We start from the raw sequence: 12,739 nt of genomic DNA, 5'->3' as shown, positions 1-12,739 counted from the left end.
ACATTAATTCTGGAATTTAGACTTGTTTCGCCAAAGGACTTTCATTCAGCTGGTCACACACAAGCACGCATGGACACACACACACACACACACACACACACACACACACACACACACGCACGTGCACACACACTTCACTCCACCCCACACATTCTGAACAACAGATTTTCTTTATTTTCACTATTTAGTTAGGTTTTTTGCTGGCAACCATGTGTATCTCTATAGATAAAGTAAGAAGCTGTTTCCATTGTGCTTTGATTTATAAAAATGATCAGTAAGTGTTGGGATAAAATAATTTTTGATAACTTGATTGATTTAAAATAAATGATTGATTTATAAGGTTAGGTGCTGACGTCCTTATATCTCTGAGTACCATGAAATGATCGAAGTACAAGAGGCGAAGAAGAAGAAGCAAGACTAAACTTGTAATTGATGTCTAAGCAGACAAATGTGCTTATTCGGGAGACTTCGGCCAAATACTACATCTACTATTGATGTTACAATGCTATTTTCTTTACCTTGGTAACCATGGTGCATTGGGATCCTGACTGATAGTACGACTGCCGTTCGATTCTCGCCTTGGCCGTTGCTGTTTACTTCAACAGTGTTGTTTATGGTCTGTAAATAGAAAGACAACTAGTCGCGCCAAGGAAAGCGAGAAGATACGCGTTCCGCACGTCATGTGACCAGTTGCACGGCTCCTTGTTAAGTTCAGCAAAAGGTTAAAGGCCAAAGAATCCATGACGGCGTTTACTTGTGTGTGCTTCGTGGTAAGCAGCTTCCAGTTGTTTGTAATCTGTGACTATCTTTAGTGCACGTTTTTCTTTCACAAAATGCTCCCAAGTATTGCTGCACAATTAACAATATGGGACTGACTATATCTAAAATGGCTGTAAGCATCTAACTAAATATTATTGCAGTAAGAACTGTAGTTGAATGCTAGAGAAGTGTCAGCTACAGAACAAATCACCAAGGAACTCACTGGACCTCAAACGCACGCAGACCGCTCGACTTCTTCAGTTTGAATAGCATTTAACTGAGGGCTAAAAAAGAAAATTATCCGTATCCATTGCTGCAAGAGTCAGTTAAAATGTTTATAGTATTTTTGCAGATTTCATCACATTAGCTGTCGCCTAAGAGACACGCAGTGCAGCTGGCCCCTGCTCCATAGTTATTTCCCCTTCATTACGCACTGCGACCAAAGGTTCCAGTATCAACATGGACGGCTATGATCTGTATTTCGTAACATTGGGACTTCGATCTGCTTCCATTGTGCTTTCATGAGAATCAGATAAAGCACAGAAGAAAATCTATACACACACTGATCGAAAAGACAATGGAAGGAATACGACACTATAGGGGAATGATTGAGAAATCTTGTAAATAATGAGATGAAAATGGCACGATGGCAAAAGGGCATTCTAGGAAAGAAAAGAAGTGAGAAAAAAGTTGAAAATGAAAACAACAATTAAAAAAAATCACAACTGTGACATTAAAATTAAAACTGACAGTTTTTTAAAAAGTAAAAATTATTAGAATTAATGAATAACAAATGTCAGAAAGAAAGAAGACATTCTAAGGCAAATTTTTAAAAAGAAAAGAACGTAATAAACCCAACACAAACCAGAAGCAGAGAACGGAAGAATAAGGTAGTGCTAGAGAATATCTTTACACAGATTTTTTTACTTCCAGCCTCATAAATTATTTTCCATGTCACGTACCAATCCCTGTAAAGTTATTATCTGCATTAATTACCTCACCCTTGGTAACTGTGAACAGGATATTTGGTCAAAGCTGCATACCAATCACGGTTTGATCAGCTGAAAAAAACATTTCCCCTCCAATTAAAAGCTCATGTGTCCCACCACTTCATAGAGTTCTTATGAGCTCATTGCGGTCGCGTCTCATTTTAGGTCAAGGTTAATTGAATCTGTGACGCCATCATCGCAGCGATTGGTCATTTGTTTGTAAGCTCCAGAGGTAGAGGACAGATGAAAACCTGTTGTCTTTTTCTATTTGTTTATTTTTTCCCCTCTTTCCAAGCCGTCCATTGTCCTTCTGTACGTTTCCCTTCTGCTTCTTTTTTCTCGTTTATGCCTTAAGTCACAGTTCGTTAATTTGTTATAGCCTTCTCTTGTTAGCACTACAATGTTGGTCTACTCCTGTAGGTCAGAGTAAAGACAAGGACAAGATATTCGTCTCTCTCCTTCAATTTTAAATTCTCTCTCTATCTATCTCTCTCTCACACACACACACACATTCACACTTCCAAGAAAGTCTAAAAGCCTCGAAGCGATGTAAATATTTTATTGTTCTTCTGTCACAGTAATAATTTAAAATTATTGTGAATAAAATGCATTTCGACATGGTATAAAGTGCGGCTAAAAATGCGTTTAAACATCAAAACTATCTGCTTAAAAATGCTGATTATGGACATATGCCTACAATTCGCTTATCTGACAAGGCCAATTGAAGCACATTCTTTTTTCGACACGAACATAATCTAAAAGGATCACACAGAGTTGATCTTTCACCTAAAATACAATTACTAGTTTTTCATACTCAATAGCTTCATTATGAAACTAAGTAGAATATCCGCAACTAACAAACATCATGGGCTCCCTCACACTGCGCAGTCTTAGGTCCAGACGAAGCAGATTTCTAAACACAATTATGCTTACAGGGGTAGCGGCAAAGTTGATAACTTGGAATGACAGTGAGATATACGCAGCACTTTAATGAAGGAAAGGGGAAAAAACAAAGCATTCAAACTCTTCTGTACTTAGGAATTCTTCATCATACCACGCTTACACAAGAGGCAACATATATACAGGATTTCAAATGCAAAAAGATGAATTAGTGTTGAAGCTCACTGGAGACAGAATTTAAATTTAATCAACCGAATGGTTACGAGATTAATAGAAAAAAATATTCACCTACTTCTAGATATAATACAAATACAATACTTATAGTAGGAAATTTAATTTCGCAATGATAATTCATAAAATTAGCTATAAATTTATACATCGTTGTCGGTAATCAACATTTTGCACAAAAATCAGATATTCTACAAAGCTCTATAGATTAACATCGGCAATTTTATCACGGGTAAAAATGGGTAAGACGCTAGTTGGATAAGAACCACTGTGTTAGAACCCTAAAGTGGTGATGATGTACAACACACGCACACACTCACGCATTCTTTCTACAAAGCACACAGCAATCGCCTAAAGGCGTATATACATATATTGTTGCTGGGTTGGTTGTGTTTTACGCTGTGCCAGCAACTAAGATTATATCACGATATTGTTGATGGGGCTTAGACAACGAAACACTACAAATGTAAGTACTGCCCTTCGGTAATCGTGTATTAAAATATTATTTTTATTATTGCTGATGATTGATTGATCATTGATTGATGATGATGCTGATTTTTTTAAAAGTCATTTAGCACGATGATAACACAGTTTTCAATGGTAGAACATGGTCCATTCACTGACGAGCTACTCACTGCTATTATTCCCCAGCCCCTACTTTCACCCCTATGTCGCGGTACACGCATCCGAGAAGCCCGACGGCCAAGAAACTCTCTATGAGCCTCTGAAAAGGTAAAGTTACCTCAATAAAGACAATTTCCGAAAAACATGTGAGATTTAGCTCGCGTTGCTAGCGCCAAGATTCACGAAGGAAATCCTCAACTTAAAAGAAAATAATACACAAATTACAATCTATAAGCAATCGAACAAGCAAGCAGGAAGCTGCTGAAAATAAAATTTGTTCCTTTTGACAAAATTGTTGTCCCTAAATCAATTATTAGACGACAAAAATATTAATTTTATTTTCACAAACAAAGTTACCAGGAGATGTTCACCTACAAAAACAGACAAATAGGCTGGTTAGATATGAAGGCGGGCAAAAAAGACGATGGAACCAACCAGAGAACCAGGAGGACCAATCAAATTTCAGTAATATTTGAGGACCTGCCCACTGCCATGTTTATGTAGTCAATATTTGTTGCTGAACCATTTATCAGCCACACTATCTTGTCAGCAAAGAAACTGTACCCAGTGCAGTTGGCACTAAACCAACCAGGGTATCCCTTCTTACAGGAATCTGTGTTGTGATCGTAGGTGAAAAAAGGCAAAGGTTGCGCTCCAATGAAGCCATTTCCCGCAGGCTCTGGGGATGACGGCCAGGCCCCAGTATATGTAAGAGAGTAATTAGCACTTTCGGGACCGATAACAAAGTTACCGTAGGTTATCCTCCCGATACTTATGGATTGGTTGAAAGTGTACCGGATGTACAAGTTGGCGTAATAATTCGCTTGACGCAGCAAGTGGTAGAGGTTCTCCAGGCCGATGAAGTAGTCTTCAGATGAGTTCTTCACCGACAGGTTGTCGCCGATCCCGTCTTAGCTGTCGCCCAGCTGACGTTGAAGGAGTTGATGTAGCTTCTCTTCAAGGGGTAACCAACGCCGCCCCAGTCAAGGGCACAGTTTATCTGTAAGATATCCGGTTATCTTTGAAAACGAATGAAAGGCTTAGGAACTTGTAATAAAAAAGCTAAACACGGAAGCACTACTTTTGTAAGCAAAGACGGTTGTAAAGACAATCTACATGGATTTAAGAAGTCGATGGATGTTTCGGAATGTAGGTGGTAAATGTATACCAGATGTACACAACTTACTGCCGTATTTTGTTGGTTCAATATGCTTCTTATTGCTGGTGCTCTTGTGCTAGTGTATGAAACAAGATTGCAACTCTCTTAGGAAACCAGGAACCTCTATTTTCAACGGTCAAGAGACAGAAGGTTGTTTTTGGCCATGTAACCTGGCACAACACCTGTCGAAAATTCTCCTCCGAGGCACATTGGAGGGTAATAACTCCGCAATGGCCATAGGAGGAACTGGCTTACGAACGTCAAAAACTGGAGTGGTCGTCCTGTACAGGACCTGCTGAATATCACCCACAATAGGGAAGAATGGGACCATGTCAGCTGCTGTGTCTATCCATGTACTCTCCCCCTCCCCTAACGACAGATGTCGATCGAGGGGCTGAACTGACTGTGTTAGAGTGTTAGCTGCACAATTGTCCTCTAAGACAAATAAAGTTGTACGTCACCGCTTTGCATTTCTTAATATTTTATTGTGTGAATTGATAAATCATTTGACATATTATGATATCGTCATGCACCCGTAAGAGCTGCTCGCTACTTACCCAGAAAGGCGTCGAAGTACCTACAGGCTGAATGAGTAGTGTTCGTCCGGGATACGTAACGAAATAGCCATTGTCGAAAGCTTCTTTGCAGTCTGAAACATGCAAAAATACCATAAGAAAACGTGTTATATTAGGTACTTTATATATTGAAATCACTGACAGACAGCTCTCACTCATGCACATCCATGTCCAAACGACATCGAAACTCAGGTAGGCATGCGCACGCGTACAAGATCATATCTGCACTCAAAAGATTAAAAACTATTGTAAGCTACAAAATTAATGTTCTAAACCTCTGATTCGTCGTTGGCAGGTCTCTCCTGCGAACTCCATAGGACATCGACACCGTCCATTCAAGAAGGTGCCGCCATTTTCACACCGTTCTACCTAAAAACAGGAAAAAGCGCGAACAAAAATGATAGTTCATAAAAGAAATCCCGCTTAAGTCCAAAATAGTTTGTATTGATGTATCGAAGGAGAAGAAGAGGTGCTACAGTAATATCATTACACATATTTCCATCTCCCATTGGGTATTAACAAAGCTCAACTTTAATTGGCTGGTTAAAAACTGAAAGATTATTCAGGAGAATTGCAACGTAAGAGGACTTAGTCTTCAACATGCTATATTTTTATGGTTTCTTTATTCAGTTTGGATCTTTCATGCTGTCTACATTCAAAGACTTTATCCTATCCAAAGACTATTCTTATCTCCTACACACTTCCCTAGACGTAGGGTATACGAATCATCAAGAAATGGCAAGCATGAGAAAGCCATAGCACATAACCCCACGGTAAGGCTACAGAAACAGAATCCAAGGACACAGGGGACAGAAACTCACCCTTTTCATCACAACGCAGTTGGGGAAACTTGTATTTGACGAACCGTTCGTGGACCCGAAAATGTTGTTGCCAAGGAGACCGCAAACAGCTTGTTTCGAAGAGTCGGTTTGAGGACAAACGCTGACTCCTGTACAAAGGTCATTTTGCGCACACAACACGCCACATTGCACGGTAGAGACTCCGACAGCAGTCGTCAGCACGGTTTCAAAGCTAATTTCTTGGCATCTGACGAATTTGTGGCTTAGAAGACCGACGCCAGAAGCCATACTTTGGTGCAAAAGAAGTGGCAGTAGAATTTTGATCATTGGGATAGTAAGACTTTCTGGAAAACAACGAAAACAACCGTAGATGCATGTGTGTTTATGCAACTTCTGTAAAGTTATCTACAACAGTCAGAATCCTCTGAAAACCAACTAATTTTGCTTTGTCCTTCGTTTATCGTGCTCGTGATACAATCAACAGCATAGTTTCTTCTACCCAGAATGCTCTTTCACACAAAACGATTTGTTTTACCTTCACCACCACGGCGCGCCACGAGCATGATCGTCAATAATAAATCTTCTCCGCCCGCCTCTGCCGTTGCTGCTGTCGCTGTTGTCCTTCACGTCTGCAGAGTTGTATCTCGCCGGCACACTGAGTCCAAGAGTCAACTGTCTCCTACAGCTTCAGTAAGGCTCGTCTATGGGCCTGTTGCATGACGTGTCGCTAAACCATAGCAGGATGGTTAACGCCAAGCAGTTATATAATACGCCAAATATATGTGTGTTTTGTTAAGGCTGCACACATACAGTCAGTTTTATTTTGTTTTTTTTTTTACTGTAACGAAGTGCGAACTAATTTCTTTTTGTTTTGACTTTGCTACAATTTCAAGTACTCGACAATGAGACCAGTTAAAATGGCGTTTAACAATCCAACTACAAATCTTACAATGGGCATTTTAGCTGAACGTTTTAAATTATTTCATCTAGCTGCCGCCATCAAAGCTCTCAAATCAATTATAATGGGCGGCAGTGATCTTCGGTTTCGTACGGTGAGTTCGATCTCTTGCTACCGAGCCTGTGGCGGATCAGGTAAGGCCATTACAAAAATCTATACTCATACAGCTTCTCTAACTCACGGATATGCTCACAGAAAAGAACCATTGGAGCAACTATAGTGCTAACTAGATGAAAAGTATTCTTTAACAGAATGAAACAACCAGAGAAGCGAAGAAGACGAAGAAGAATGATGATGATGATGATGATTGATGATGATGATGATGATGTATTGATTATTCAAAAACACCCATAAACGAATTGATATTTCTAAAGGTAACAATAGTTTTAGAAATACAGATATGAAGAGACAACGATTCTTGTTCTGTTTATTTTAATTATTTCTTTCAATCCTCCTCGTGTCGCTCGCTGTTTACGTTTGTCCTATTCTTTTCTCCCATAGCTAATTAATTAATCAATCAGTTGTATTATTTTTCTGATTTCATGCTCTCTCTCCTCTCTCCTCTCTCTCTCGAACACACACAAACAAAGCTTAAAAAGTTCAGGGGCCAGCTACACAACAGCATTCAAACTTTGACAAAGTTTAGGCCTTAACTATGTTGAGATAATCAATTTTATGAAGCTTCAGTGAACAAAACAATTTTAGAACGTTTTAAAACTAAACTTGTTTCAAGAAAATGAATAAAAAGGTTTATTCCAGACTTTCCCGTCAGTACAGTTTTTTGAATGCTCTTGTGCAACGCATCTCTGTGACATAGAATCAATTTTGGTAAAAAAAAAAAAAAAGTTTCTAAGAATCTTTCTTTAGAACAGTTTTAAGTTTTATAAATATGTTGTGCAACCAGCCCCACCGCTCGATATCCCTATATCTAGATCAGAGAAACGAATGGTTGGCTCTCGTTTCTTGCGGGATTTTTGATTGTTTTAAGTGTTTGTTTTGTTTCATTTGTTAAAATACATTACACTAAAACTAACATTTTACAAGATATTATATAAATTCATTAAACGTATAGCAAAACAAAATTGATTTGCAACAAAAAGATTACAAAAAGCTAACAAGAAAGAAAGAAAAAAGGAAAGAAAGAAGTAATTTTTCAGTCGTAGGCATTTTCATAAAAGTCGTCCCAGTCCATTGAAAAGGAAAAGAGCACGGCAGCAAAGACAGCTACTCCGGTGGTTACAACAAACACATGGAAGGTGATTCCGTAGACCGAGGTGTCGGTGACAAGGCTGAAGTTTTGACCCTCCGAGGCAGTGAGTTCAACCAGTGAGCCCAGCAGATACAGTGCTGACAAACACAAAACCAGAAAACAACCGATCGTCGGATATCGCCATGACAAAAACAAACCAGAAAGGATCAGATAAGGGAGCAAAGAATTACTATAAGTGATCCTGGCTGCATGATACAAAGGAAAATGTTATGGAGGAATGATTACTTTAAAGACAGAAAAATGGGAAGAAAATTATTTAAAATCTTTTAAGGGTAAACTCACTATGACCCTGGCATACTGCCATAGAGCGTGTAAATAATTGTTTACAAAGCCATAATCAAATAAAAACTATAGACATTAAACTGTGATAAATTATTGTTTACAAAGTTGTATCAAAACCAAACTATATGCGTTAGCGTCGCTTTGCATTTACAGGGTTGCTTTATCAGCATTTGTAGGATTCTACAGCAATACCAGTGACTCAAAACTTTCGTATTATTAAAAGTTGCTAAAAGTCACCGAACACTCATATAATAACGAAACTGGATAGTCTTACACCAACCACCCCTTCGTTTGTAATTTGGTAATTACGTTGCGAATGGAAACAATGTTTTTGCTGTCTTGAGAGACATTATTTGGTTAGAGCAAATAACTTCATATTTGCTTAGATTGCGTAGATGCCATGTGAATAAATTTACATTGTCTTAGATATCCCGTGAATAAATTTACGTTTTATTCGATACCACATTAGTAAAAGTACATTTTCTTTGATACTACGTGAATAAATTTCCATTCTCAAATATGCGATATAAATAAATTTACATTTTTTAGATATCACATCACCTACAGAAGACCATTAATTGGGGTGATTGTTTGTCTTCTGGGTGATCACTGGCACTCGAGCAATGTTAGTGGAGTTTTACCCAAGAATACGAGCCCCGAAGGTCAGCACAAAACTGTCAAAAGATGAGAGTAAACATAATCTAGATCAGGGGTCTCAAACACGCTGCCCGCGGGCCGAATGCGGCCCGCGAAACATTTTTGTGCGGCCCTCGGCCACGTCCGCGAATGTTGTGCTTGGTGATTAAGCTGAACTGCCGTAATAAATGTAATTAAACTAGCATTTAACTGCAGTGACAGTAGTGTTCGTAAATAATGAAAAAACATTTTCTTTTCGTGGTGCGGCCGCTGACTGGCTGTTACTTTCCACTGCGGCCCACATGCTAATATGAGTTTGAGACCCCTGATCTAGATGTACCCAACAGGAAGAATAATTGAGCTATTATAATCCCAGGAATAAAAGAGTTGGCAGCGGTTAGGAAACGAAAGTAAATATTGAAGTGACCTGCGCAGGAGACGGAGTCGTTGGCATCCGCCAGGATGGAGATGTTATGCATGCGTACTCCGTACCAGTACATAGCCAGGGATGTGATCACAGTTTGTATCGCGACCACTGAGATGAGGATTCGGGAGATCCAGATGTAATCTAACAGGCATCAAGTATACAGACTTACAGGCCGATGTGCAAACAGGTCAAAAGAAAAACAAGAATGACACAAGATGTATACTTAGAAAAGAAAAGAGAAAAACAACACTCACCGTGAATTCAAATGTATACGAGGGTAATTAACGAATGGTATAAATAATCACCAATGTTAAACAAGAGATAACGTGCTATCTACCGATAAATGATGGATAAAAACAAAATAACAAACCGTGGTGACAGGCTACATCATCTAGCCTGAGGAGAAATACATTGCAGAAATACATTTTTTCTGCAGATGAAATGTGGTCTTGTAAATCATATTACTTTTTCTGAACCTAGTGAACTCGAAACCATCAGTGTCTCGCGTTGATAAATAAAAGATGACAAATATAATGAATGTTGAGCAGTAGACAAGCATTATTTCCTTTGATGTACGTTTTGGATGGCATCTCAGGTAGGTGGAATTTTGACAGTCGATGACGTTTTTACCTGTAAGAGTAAATATTTATAGTTTATAACGAAGGTTAGGAGAGATTTGGGGAAGTAGGTCCAGTTCTCACCAGTAAACGACAAATTTCTTATTTCCCTGCTGCACAAAACTCCGCTGATTTGTATAGACCACAGGGTAGCACGTGCTGTGCAGTTTCCGTCCTTTATAACAAACCATGATGGGGCTGGGAGAACAGCTGTTCTGCAACATCCATTTTCCATCAAACAGTAAAGCTGACGTGGTATTTAAATTGGTCAGGAACCTTGGCTTTTTGTGGTACTGCAATGTTGCAGTCTTTAACTGCTTGGTCGCCAAGGCTATGCGACGACGAATACGGTTTTTGCTATCATTCAAAAATATTTCATTCATTTACAAGAGCAAGACAACAGAATGAAAAACATATCAAATTCAATATTTTACTTTAAATGAGTGGATTTAGTTCATTCGAAAATGCTAATTTCTCAAATCCGGGTGAATAACAGACCTATCTTTCGTTCATTAAGAAAAAAGACCTTTAGTAAAAATAGAAAATAAGAGAGAAAGAAAATAAAAGGAAGAACAGAGAAAGAGGGAAAAGAAAAAAGAAAAGAAAACATAGAACAGAACGGAAGAGCAGAAAAAGGAAGGAAGAAATAAACAACCCAAAAGAAAACAAAGTAAAGAAAAAAAATAGTAAGACAGAAAGTAAGGTAACCTGTCGCTTTTGGCCTAACTCACACTAGAAAGGCGACGATTGCAATGATGAAAATGATGATTTTGACCTGCCATGGTGGTGGCGGTTTGTAAGTGCTGGTGATTGAGTGTTGTGTCTCTCTACGGATGGTTGAGCGTCGGCACCTCTCCAGGAGTGGGGGAGACTCAACTTCATTGTTCGCGGGGCTTTGGAATGCCAATGATTTGTCCTCCGGGAAGACACGGACTTTGCGCATATCCATGGCAACTTCTCTTCCAGGGAAAAAAAAAAAAAGAAAACAAATAAATAACGTATTGCTTTGAGGCACCTTCAGGGTTAAGGATAAGGTTTGGTATTTCGAACACTGGTGTGTGTGTGTGCGAGTGAGACTTTCGAGTGCCAGAATTACATAAGCACGAGAAAGGATTCTCGACACAAACGCCAAGTAATAAAGACCGGATTTAAAGGCTAACCCGATCACTACGATCTGATGAAGATTTACCTACAAGTCTGTCGAGTGAATTTGGATTGGACCTTTTTTAAAAATTTAGTCGAAGCTTGATATCATCTTCGACTTCTAAATTCTAAGTTCAAATCTATATGGCTTTATTCCAAAATCAGCTCTTTCATTATCTGGGCAAAATATCGCTTCTTGACCACTACAGCCTGAGCGATGTTTCGTCTTCAGACTCGAAAACATGCAGAGATTTCCTGAACTGAGCCACACGCTGTTACAAATACTATTTACACGAAACGAAGCTCTCCAGTGTAGGAAAGTCATTTTCTTCTGCTTTTTAAGTGGCAGGTGAGAATGCCGATGTTTGAAGGCTTATGTATCAAAAATTAAGCATAATTATGCACTCATATTTTGGAATTTTTTTTTAGATTGAACTTAACCCGATCCTAAAGAAAATAATGTTGCACTCGGGTTAGCTTTTAAGGAATTATTTCTCTTATTTATGCCGTGTAGAGATTGAAAGTCAACTTGGACAAACCTACATGACATTTGAGAAATAGCTATGGCTGGTATCTGAGAATATAGATGCTTGCTGCACTTCTAAAAAGACACTCACATTTGTGCGAAGTCCGAAATTTCAATTTATCGTTCCCTTGAAAAAGTTTGCCTGTCGATATCAGACGACATGTGAAGGTAAAAAAAAGCTAATGTTCAACCATTGTCCACGTCTTTTGAAAGAAAAAAAGTCGTCATTGTGATTACGTATTAATGCATTATCACGTCATACTATGACTGGGTAACTACTTGCACCAATCAACAAAGCTGTCAATGGTTGTGATTATAATCACGTGACTCCTCTTCCTCTGCAGATTATGACTCTCCATCCTTATTGTTTGTTCCCTGATTTCACTTTGTCTTCTACATCTTACCTGTATGCATAGCTTTTCTCCTCCGTCCTTTGTATTCTGTCCAGTCTAATTACAAGTCTTTAGTGAGCGTCATTATGCGCTACATAAATCGTACGTTTATTAACTGTGCAAGAAGTGTCTACCCTTTCTATTGATCACTCTATGGGTTACATGGGTATCTCACTAAGTCCGAAACCAGTCAGTTCTCGGCAACGATTCCAGATTATGCCGAAAGCTATTTTGCCGTCTAACTAATGCACTCTTTAAAGAGAAATATCAAACATGGCAACCACCAAACACACACATACACAGAGCTATATTTTTATGTCGTAGGTTCATCGATTGCAATATCAGAGCTGGAAAACATGAAAATGATCATACTGGCTTTTTTTTATCTGGTCAGCCCGTTTCTCGTCACGTGGCTCTCTGTATATCACACCACAAACTTGTATTACTGGACTAC

At 38.8% G+C, this 12,739-nt stretch overlaps 1 protein-coding gene and 1 long non-coding RNA gene across 3 annotated transcripts; both read right to left on the bottom strand.

The window, feature by feature from the left end:
• Window positions 1-2,298: 2,298 nt before the first annotated feature.
• Window positions 2,299-5,604, bottom strand: LOC112576218. Its single transcript, XR_003101783.1, has 3 exons — window positions 5,510-5,604; window positions 5,217-5,308; window positions 2,299-4,500 (listed from the first exon to the last, which is right to left on the bottom strand). It is a non-coding gene; the product is annotated as an uncharacterized LOC112576218 (long non-coding RNA).
• A 455-nt stretch (window positions 5,605-6,059) lies between these two features.
• LOC112576216 lies at window positions 6,060-12,166 on the bottom strand. Of its 2 annotated transcripts, none has more exons than XM_025258512.1 (6): window positions 11,985-12,166; window positions 10,956-11,178; window positions 10,309-10,439; window positions 9,608-9,748; window positions 6,570-8,339; window positions 6,060-6,378 (listed from the first exon to the last, which is right to left on the bottom strand). In XM_025258512.1, the coding sequence occupies exons 2-5, from the start codon at window positions 11,171-11,173 to the stop codon at window positions 8,146-8,148; spliced, it is 684 nt and encodes a 227-aa protein (XP_025114297.1). In that variant the 5' UTR covers window positions 11,174-11,178; window positions 11,985-12,166; the 3' UTR covers window positions 6,060-6,378; window positions 6,570-8,145. The 2 variants fall into 2 exon arrangements, with proteins under 2 accessions (XP_025114297.1, XP_025114296.1); XM_025258511.1 differs by having other exon boundaries at window positions 10,956-11,183; window positions 11,985-12,164.
• Window positions 12,167-12,739: the final 573 nt, after the last annotated feature.

Source organism: Pomacea canaliculata, linkage group LG11, assembly GCF_003073045.1.
Source record: "Pomacea canaliculata isolate SZHN2017 linkage group LG11, ASM307304v1, whole genome shotgun sequence".
NCBI classification, from domain to species: Eukaryota; Metazoa; Mollusca; class Gastropoda; order Architaenioglossa; family Ampullariidae; genus Pomacea; species Pomacea canaliculata.
Note: the sequence above shows the minus strand (reverse complement) of the source record. Positions and strands in the feature narration are given on the sequence as shown.

What these genes read in the sequence shown, in the direction of transcription:
- LOC112576216 (XM_025258512.1), bottom strand. Translation starts at nt 11,173, where the DNA reads ATGGATATGCGCAAAGTCCGTGTCTTCCCGGAGGACAAATCATTGGCA. An exon ending in GCAATCGTCGCCTTTCTAGT is followed by an intron (nt 10,440 to 10,955) that starts GTGAGTTAGGCC and finishes TGGATGTTGCAG; the next exon opens with AACAGCTGTTCTCCCAGCCC. An exon ending in AAGAAATTTGTCGTTTACTG is followed by an intron (nt 9,749 to 10,308) that starts GTGAGAACTGGA and finishes GATGCCTGTTAG; the next exon opens with ATTACATCTGGATCTCCCGA.